At 36.2% G+C, this 10191-nt stretch overlaps 1 protein-coding gene across 1 annotated transcript; it reads left to right on the plus strand.

The window, feature by feature from the left end:
- Positions 1 to 1689: 1689 nt before the first annotated feature.
- LOC141285269 (dehydrogenase/reductase SDR family member 11-like) lies at positions 1690 to 5807 on the plus strand. Its single transcript, XM_073818304.1, has 7 exons — positions 1690 to 1821; positions 4727 to 4936; positions 5013 to 5107; positions 5183 to 5312; positions 5410 to 5502; positions 5588 to 5653; positions 5766 to 5807. The coding sequence occupies exons 1-7, from the start codon at positions 1690 to 1692 to the stop codon at positions 5805 to 5807; spliced, it is 768 nt and encodes a 255-aa protein (XP_073674405.1).
- Positions 5808 to 10191: the final 4384 nt, after the last annotated feature.

A 10191-nucleotide genomic window follows, 5' to 3' on the forward strand; every position in this document is an offset into this window, starting at 1 on the left:
CTTGAGGATAACTGCCTTTCTGTTTCGGATTTCTGGACTATTTAGCAGTTGTCTCTCGTTTAGACATTTATGGACTACTATCCATTGCAGCCTAGTGCTACCGAGGAAGCCGGGAAACACTGCATCCACGAACGTCTGCTTTCAGTGACTTTGCTTGCTTTGATTATTGTCAATAAACTATCGTTTGAATTCACACTTGAATCCATCTTGTTCTTCCTGACACCAAAACAGCATCTTTATTATTATTATTATTTTTTTACCCAGGTGTAACCATGGATGATAGTTCACGCAAAACTGGAAATTATAATGGAAATTAATTACTCGCCCTCAAGTTGTTTCACACCCGTAAGACCTTCATTCTTCTTCTGAACACAAATGAGGATCTTTTTAATGAAATCCGAGAGCTCTCTCTTCTTTCATAGACAGCAAAGCAACTTACACATTAAAAGCCCAGAACGATAGGATAGGATCTACATCATTAAAGAACTCCATGTGACTCTAAAGGTTTAAAGGAGTAGTTCACTTCCAGAACCAAAATTTACAGATAATGTATTCACCCCTTGTCATCCAAGATGCTCATGTCTTTCTTTCTTCAGTTGTAAAGAAATTGTTTTTTGAGAAAAACATTTCAAGATTTCTCTCTCTATAATGGACTTCTATGGTGCCCCCGAGTTTGAACTCCCAAAATGCAGTTTTCAAAATCATCCTACATCACTGCAGAAGTACTGACCTAGTGTTTACAAAGTGAACATGCAAAGAAACGCCCTTTACAACAAAAAAAAAAAGGTAAAACAGCGATGAAAATGAGATGGGAGTTTTTCAACATACCCTAACTTTCATGACAAGATGAGTGTTTGAGCTTGGAAAGTATATAAATTCTAATCATTTTTAAGAAAATGCATGATAGTTTTGCTAGATAAGACCCTTCTTCCTCGGCTGAAGGACTTTTAAGGCTGCATTTAAACTGCATTTTGTAAGTTAAAACTCGGGGGCACTATATCCATAAGTCCATTATATGGAGAGGAATCTTGAAATGATTTCCTCAAAAAAAAAATTACCTTATGACTGAAGAAAGAAACATATGAACATCTTGGATGACAAAGGGATGAGTACATTATCTGTAAATTTTTGTTCTGGAAGTAAACTACTCCTTTAACAAAAATCACAGGTGTGTGCCAACAATGAAGGTGAGTAATTAACAACAGATTTTTCTTTTTTGGGTGAACTATCTGCCTATGGATCCAACAGGATGTCATGATTCACTTGCATCTAGCCAAAAACTGTTAGGCTATAGTTGGTACAATTACCACAAAAAGATATTGCATTATCTGAGAATAAAATGACCTACTTGATTAAGTATTTCCAATACAAAATACTGTCTCAAAGTATTTAGTTACAAATTGCATTAATTTTTTCTTTGTCCAGCAAAATAAAAATGACAAAATACTTAAAAGTAATGAATTCACACATCTCTGTGTAAAACTTTAAACAAATGAAGAGCGAGGGGTGTAGAGTAGATAGAAGTGAGAGAGAACACAAACTCACAGAGATATTTTGGCAGAGAGCATGATACTGTTTTGGCCTTGCCCACCGATCTGATAACTCCTGTTACTTTCCATAGTTGGATGGCAGTGAAGACCACAGCAAATAGGCAGCTGATTTTCTGAAAGAGTTTTGTGAACTTGTAACATGGATCGTTGGAAAGGCAGGGTTGCTCTTGTCACTGGAGCTTCAATGGGAATCGGAGCGGCAATTGCAAAGTCTCTTGTCCAGCATGGCTTGAAGGTGGTTGGCTGTGCCAGAAATGTGGAGCAAATTGAGGTAATTACACACCTATATGAGCAATAAATTTGCATATGCTTCAGGAAAAAAAGAAATTGAAAAAATTTGAAGATATCACAGACGACTTATGTAGCACCTTATCAGTGGTGGAAATGGCCAAAATTCACTTGGGGACTCTTTTTTTAACCTTTATAATGCTATTTTTTTTCCTTTATTAAATGTATATCTTAATTATGCCAGAAAAAAAATTATTTATAAACTTTTATCAAATATGTTATTTAAACAATATATTTAATTTCAATGTTAAGATACAATCAGGAAGAATAAGTTACTAGTCAATTGATATCAGCATCAACAATTCATCTTTGCGCGGCACAGAAGAGCACAAATGTGGCATTTACAGACTTTTTGACAAGATGGCATTAATGCATTTTATAATAACAATGTTAATTGTACCTCGCGTCTTTAGTGACGTCATTCACTACCATCTCCCTCCTTCATTTTTTTTTTTTTTTTAAGTTTGACATCAACTATTTCTCAATGTATTCATTATGAACAATATAACAAGAAAAAAAAATAACAAAATATAAAAGAATATCTGTTTTCTGTTTTTTTTTTTTTTTTTTTTTTGTACAAAGTGTCGCTAGTGATCCAATGGGTGTGTAATAGTTTAAGTATATTTGTAAATATGTGACCCTGGACCACAAAACCAGTCTTAAGTCGCTGGGGTATATTTGTAGCAATAGCCAAAAATACGGGTCAAAATTATTGATTTTTCTTTTATGCCAAAAATCATTAGGAAATTGAGTAAAGATCATGTTTCTTGAAGATTTTTTGTAAAATTCCTACTATAAATATATCAAAATGTAATTTTTGATTAGTCATATGCATTGTTAAGAACTTAATTTGGACAACTTTAAAGGTGATTTTCTCAATATTTAGATTTTTTTGCACCCTCAGAATCCAGATTTCAAATAGATGTATCTCGGCCAAATATTGTCCTATCCTAACAAACCATATATCAATAGAAAGCTTATTTATTTAGCTTTCATATGATGTACACATCTCAGTTTTGTAAAAATTTACCTTATGACTGGTTTTGTGGTCCGGGGTCACATATGTGCAATTCATCTTTATTTCCCTAGGTGGAACTGTTTAATACAAAAGTTGACGATGGTCATATCAATAATAAAGTGATATTTCACTCATAACTATTGCAGACATAAAACAACAGAATATCATCAGCAAGAATTGAACTGGTTTGAATGGCTTTACTGCAGAGCAATTACTGTACGCAATAAAATATAAATGTCACTGCTATTTTTGATGGTGGATGTGGTGAATAAGCTTCCAGCGATCAAAATATTGACTTCAAAGTCATTGAAAACGATAGCTTTGAGAATATGGCTGAGACGGCGAATATTAGCCAGGTGCTGAATTTACTGTGAAAATGCGCTTTGAGGATGACGGCAATTCTAAAATCATCTGCTCAAACTGAATCCTTCTAAGTTTCTAAAGCACTCATGCATTTAAGGCTTAAATAGAAAATAATGTTTTAAATCTAACGTTTGAATATAAGAATATTTAAATGACTCAACTGAAACAGCCAGTAGTTTTTGTCACTGAATCATTCATTCAATCGATTCGTTTAAACGGCTGATTAATTTAGGAATCAAGTGACTCTCTTTATGAATAAGTCATTGAATCATTGACTCACTAGATTTGTTCAAAAACGCAGATTCATTCAAAAAAAAAAAAAAGCTGTGTCAAACTGCAGGCAGTTACCCGGATGACCCTGTGTTATTAGTTTTTACCGGTTGTTATCTAAGAATATCATAATATCATAACTTGGAATGTGGTGACTGACCAATCAGAATCGAGTATTCCATGGAGCCGTGTAATAAAATGCATTATACAGCTGAAAACAGACAAATCCCCTTCTAATTCCTAATCCCCAATTCATTACTTAGGTGGTAAATATCCGTACGATCTGCCTCCGACCCCACAATTCTTCCTTCTATTTCGTATCCTGACGGAGTGAATAACTCTCGTTTCTTCATTTTTTTTTTCTTTTGGCAAGCTCATGCACAAGTTTTATTCGGTTCAGTGGCACTGTTTACATTTAGTGCAGCCACAATGGCCGACTTCCAAACTGATGGCGTAACATGAAAACACTCTATTGTTGAACTAATGTGGTTCAAACAACGGAGATGCAATCATGTTTCGAAAACAGTCGTGACTAGCTAGTTCGTTTCAACAACAACGCATCGTGCTATGGTGGTTAATCAGCAACTTACACTATATTGCCATAAGTATTCGCTCACTCATCCAAATAATTGGAATCAGGTGTTCCAATCACTTCCATGGCCACAGGTGTATAAAATCAAGCACCTAGTGTTTTCACAAACATTTGTGAAAGAATGGGTCGCTCTCAGGAGCTCAGTGAGTTCCAGCGTGGAACTGTGATAGGAAGTCCAGTCATGAAATTTCCTCGCTCCAAAATATTCCACAGTCAACTGTCAGCGTTTGGGAACGACGGCAACTCAGCCACAAAGTGGTAGGCCACGTAAACAGACGGAGCGGGGTCAGCGGATGCTGAGGCGCATAGTGCAAAGAGGTCGCCAACTTTCTGCAAAGTCAATCGCTACAGACCTCCAAACTTCATGTGGCCTACAGATTAGCTCAAGAACAGTGCGCATAGAGCTTCATGGAATGGGTTTCCATGGCCGAGCAGCTGCATCCAAGCCATACATCACCAAGTGCAATGCAAAGCGTCGGATGCAGTGGTGTAAAGCACGCCGCCACTGGACTCTAGAGCAGTGGAGACGCGTTCTCTGGAGTGACGAATTTCGCTTACCTTACCGTCTGACAAAATATGCCATAGGTTTTTAAGCTTTGTACCCTTTGTGAAATGTTAATCTAAAAGTACTCTTTCCTTTCACAGACATTGGCAGCAGAATGTGCCAGGAGTGCATTCAGTGGCACTCTGATCCCATATAAATGTGATCTGTCTGTGGAGATTGAAATATTATCTATGTTTACCTGGATCAAAGATCAACACAAAGGTGTTGACGTGTGCATTAATAACGCTGGTTTGGTTCACCCTGAGCCTCTATTGAGCGGCAAAACCAGTGGCTGGAGGGATATGATGGACGTAAGTATTTCAGATAACCAGGTCTTCCTAATTTAACATTCAGTGTTAGTCATGGCCAGACCTTCAAATTTTGCAGGTGAATGTCCTTGCCCTGTCAGTGTGCACCCGTGAGACTTACCAATCCATGAAAGAAAGAAAAGTTGATGATGGTCATATCATTAATATTAACAGGTACATGTGTATTTGTTCTGTGCACTCATTTGTCCTGACACAAAAGTATTCAATGTCTTAAAATATGCGTTTTAGTATTTGTGGACACCGAGTCCCCAACAATGCGAAAGGACACTTTTACTCTGCCAGCAAATATGCAGTGACGGCTCTCACAGAAAGTTTGAGGCAGGAGTTACGAGAGGCCAAATCCCACATGCGTGCCACAGTAAGAGCAGGAAAATCAAGATCTGCTTGTTTTAACACTGTATTTATGTGATATGATTATTGCATGTCTAAAGACAAGTGTGATCTTTCTTTAACAGTCCATATCTCCTGGTTTAGTGGAGACAGAGATACACTATCGGTCCTTTAGAAAAAACCCAGAAAAGGCTGCTGCCATGTGTAAAAGCATAAAGGTATAGACAAATCCTGATTCTTGTCCACGAAGCATGTTACAGGTCGTTGTTTACATGTTTAAATATTCAATTATCATATTAACAGTTCCTGCAAACAGATGACATAGCAAACGCAGTGGTGTATGCACTCAGTGCTCCTCCTCATGTTCAAGTAAGCGTCATCCATCACTGGAGAAACAATATTGTGGAGTTAAATTTTTGCTGTCTTTTTTAAGACTTAATATTTGAATTGTAATTTATACTTTTTTCTTTACTCTCTGTAGATTGATGACATTCAGATGAGGCCTGTGGAGCAGTTGACATAACCTGAACAGATAAATAGGATCAAGCATCTCTAAGAAAGCATCTTTAATAAACATCGTTATAGTTTGACATGTCCGATATAATTGTATATTAAGTTTTAAATAATAATTGTCAATTCTCTAAATCCTTTGGGAACACATTTTGTAAGAACCCAGAACACTCTTCTGTCTCATTATGATGTTACATCTTTTTATTGTAGCGACTGAAATGATTTGAGATACTTCAAGTGATTTTCTAATAGCTCTATCTGTTTTCCTTGTAAAGAAAAAGTGCCAACTATCCACCTTTTTCTTCCCGTAAGAGTGGACATAGCCATTTGTAAATTTTATGGGTTTGGCATCTGGTCTCATCCACATCCAGCTATTTTTAGCTGGACAATCTGCTCGTTTTCTGCTTGATATTGCAAATTGGTGTGTCTTACCATTTTATTTTTAAGTGTTATCTTAATTATGAACACACTGGTTTGTAGTGCAAACAGTTTTACCATTTACTGCATGTTGTTATTCTTCTTGTTATTTCCCTAATGAAAAAGAGAACCAATAAAATAGAAACAAAAAAGTCTAATATTTTTATTAGGCTACCAAAAAAATGTTGTATGAATTTCTTTCAACTGTTAAATACAGAACAAGATCATTTGAAGAATATTGGTAAACAGTAGCCACTGACTTCTATAGTATGGAAAAATAGTATGGAAAAAAATACTACTGACAAAGCAATATTAATTAAGATATTAGCCTAATATTTCACCTTCCTGACCAGAAATGATACAAACACAAATGTTGTCAAGGTTATTTTGGCCAACCACAAACGCCTTTTGTTCCTCAGACAGTTTTCGCACTCTTCATGATTTGTTATAACTTTTTGTAGTCTATAGTACTCCAAACGTTTTTTCCTGATCCAACTGAACATGATAATTGACCATTTTTAGCAGCAATAATGAGCAAAATATGCAAGTTTCGTTCAGTTTAATGGCATCATTTATGTTCAAACATTATCTTCTGCATAATTTTCTATTCCAAGATTTCACAGTCGCATAACGTAATAGAAACTCAAACGACCTCACTTTATTTGCGAGAGCCTTAATTTTGTCTTATTTCACACAAAAAAACAAAAACAAAAAAAGTAATAGCAACTCAAGATAAAATGGCTAATTAAATTGACCACCACACAAAATATTCTGCATCTCTCTTGCAGTGAATTCTATTGTGAACAACACTCGACAGTTTGAAATGACCCTAAAAACGTCCTGTCTCTACTTTCACGTTGGGTCAATGCTTAAAGAATACAGATAATTTGCTCTGTGTATTCAGGTTCATGACAGTTAGCGTAGGTCGAAAAACTCCCATCTCATTTTCTTTTTCATTCTACATTGCTGTTTTACCATATTTTTGTACAGGGCGTTTGATTTTCTTTGCACGTTCACTTTGTAAACACTGGCTCGGTACTTCTGCAGCTATGTAGGACGATTTTGAAGTTGGGGGAGAAAATAAGATGCAAGTGTTTTTAGACCTACCCTAACTGTCTTGAACCGGAATACACAGAATTGACGCAGAGCTAGACAAGATGAGCATTTGAGGTTAAAAAAGAATACAAATTGTCTTTTTTTTTAAAGAAAATAACTGATTGTTTCACTAGATAAGACTCTCCTTCCTCAGTTGGGATCATTTAGGGCCCTTTGAAGCTCCATTTAAACTGCATTTACGAAGTTCTAACTTGGGGGCACCATAGAAGTACACTATTTGGTGAGAAATCCTGAAATGTTTTCCTCAATAAACATTTTGTTACATCTGACATGAACATCTTGGATGACAAGGGGGTGAGTAAATGTTCTCTTTGGGTGAACTATTCCTTTGAAACAAAAACATTGTGGGTTTCAAAGTGTAAATCAATGTTTGTTGGTACCCTATAAAAAATTTGACTTTTATCTGTCAATTATATCAGTTCTCTTTTGTATAGTTGGCACTTTTTTCCTACAAAGAAAACCAGAAAAAGCTATTACGAAAGCACCTAAAGTATTTCTCAAATCAATTAAGTCACTGTAGTGTTTTCACAACGCGTCATCAATTGGCGGCACTGAATGTAACAATGCCACTAATCCAAATGAAATTTTCATATTTTGCCGATAATCGCAGCTGAAAATGGTCAATTATTGCCATGTTTTGGACGTTGTCCTCTACAGACAGGTCACATTTATTGGATCAGTGAGCCACTGAATGAGCTGCCACTCAGCTGCCAATATCTGTAAATGAATAGAAAAAAAAAAAACACTATGAGACTGACAAAGGGTAGCCTGCAAAGCTCCAAAAACATTTGCAGCAGGACAAGAAGTACTGGCACACATTCCAAGCCAAAACTGTGAAGCTCACGCTGGTAGCCTATAATTGGGTTAATTATTATAGCAATATTTAGGACTTCGTCCTTGAACACGTTCCCTGTGACATGAAATGCTGTATAAGCAAGATGAAATTGTAAAACATTTCTAACTTTAGGGTTATATTATAAAAATGTGATTAAGGAGTGTAAAGATGACAGTAATTTCATTGTTGAGTTCTGACGCCATTTAGGCTATTCACTTTTATGTTCTTCCAAACCTGACTTTTTATTGTTTGAAACATGAAGTGAGAATTAATGTTTAATGTTCAAGCTGGCTTTTTCTGCATATTTGAAGCAATAAACAGGCGCTGTCAAACTTTACTTTAAAAAAGTAAACATAAACTATGGTGTACAATAAGCTTCCGGATGTTTTTTTTTCCCCCAGACAGTCAGCATCGACAGACAAAGTTACCTCAATTTGCTTCACATTTCAGGCACAGCCGACCACCATCATGCCATGGACAAGTGACTTGAGATTGAAACTCTGATTCCCACTGAAGCTCCAGTGAGCAACCCTGCTTTCCCAACGATTCATGTTACAAGTTTACCTCATATAGAAGAGCTGTTGCTGGTTTGCAGAGGTTTTCACTGCATCTCCTTTTGTCAGTGCATACTGGTCTAAGCCAATAGCAACGAACGCCGATTCTGCAACTGTGCTACATCAGCGCACCTGAATCCCGTCAGTTCCTCTGAGATTTCAAGTTCTACTTTTCTACTTCTGCATTTTCCAGTGTAACAGTAAAATTCAGTTCAGTAAAACATGGATTGTTTCTGCAAATCACACACTTCCTCGTCCTTCTCTTCCATTTGAAAGCGTCGCGCTCCTGCAGTGCCATTCGTAATGCCATTAGAAATTCGGTCTTCTATATCGAACGTTAAAGTTCCATGGATCCACCTTTCAAATGCAGAAATGGTTCTTTATAGTGGAAAAGGCTTCTTTAAACTTTTAAAAATATTCTTCAAAATGATTCTTTTATAAACTAGTCAATGAAAAGTTATTTGGCGAACCAAAAATGGTTCTTCTATGGCATCACTGCAAAAACACCCCTTTGAAGCTTTTATTTTTAAGAGCCCTGACTTGAAAAATAGCTATTTGATAGTTTATTTAAACTCACTTTACGAAGCAAAGACATACAGTGCCTTGCAAAAGTATTCATACTTTTCAATTATTAACATTCATACCTTCAATTATTTCACATTTTGTTTTGTTGCAGCATTATGTTAAACTGCTTTAAATTAGTTTTCCCCCACATAAATGTACACTCCATACACCATAATAATGACAAAGCAAAAACCAGATTTGCTAATTTTACAAATTTATTAAAAATAAAACACTGAAATAAGTACTTTGCATAAGTATTCATACCCTTAACTCAGTACATAGTTGAAGCACCTTTACAGCCTCAAGTCTTTTTGGGTATGATGTGACAAGCTTTGCACATCTGCATTTGGCAATTATCTGCCATTCTTTGCCTCACCTTTTCACCTCTCAAGCTCTGTCAGCTTGGATGGGGGCTGGCAGATTTTCTAGAGTCCTAGTTGTTCCAATCGTCTTCCATTATGGATAATGGAGGCTACATGCTTCTGTGAACATTCAATGCAGCAGATTTTTTTCTGAACTCTTCCCTAGATCACTGCCTTAACGCAAGTCTGTCACTGAGCTCTACAGGCAGTTATCTGGTCCTCAGGACTTGGTTTTTGCTCAGATATGCATTTTCAGCTGTTAGACCTTTTCTGAGAGGTGTGTGCCTTTCTAAATCATACTCATTCAATAACTCCACTCGAAGTGTAGTAACATCTAGAAGCAATATGAATGCTCCTGAGCTAAATTTCAAGTATCCAAGAAATGAATACTTATGCAACGGGATCTTTTCAGTTTTTTATTTTTAATAAATTTGCACAAATGTTAAAAACCTATTTCTGCTTTGCCATTATGGAGTAGGGAGTGTAGATTGATGTGGGAAAAAAAGTAATTTAAAGTAGTTTAACATAAGGCAGCAACATAACAAAATG

Source organism: Garra rufa, chromosome 14 (genome assembly GCF_049309525.1).
Source record: "Garra rufa chromosome 14, GarRuf1.0, whole genome shotgun sequence".
Lineage (NCBI taxonomy): Eukaryota > Metazoa > Chordata > Actinopteri > Cypriniformes > Cyprinidae > Garra > Garra rufa.

Excerpts from the sequence above, each read along its gene's own strand:
- LOC141285269 (XM_073818304.1), top strand. The coding sequence starts at position 1,690 with ATGGATCGTTGGAAAGGCAGGGTTGCTCTTGTCACTGGAGCTTCAATG. Across the intron at positions 5,108-5,182 it reads CATATCATTAATATTAACAG|TATTTGTGGACACCGAGTCC; the intron begins GTACATGTGTAT and ends TATGCGTTTTAG. Across the intron at positions 5,313-5,409 it reads AATCCCACATGCGTGCCACA|TCCATATCTCCTGGTTTAGT; the intron begins GTAAGAGCAGGA and ends TTTCTTTAACAG.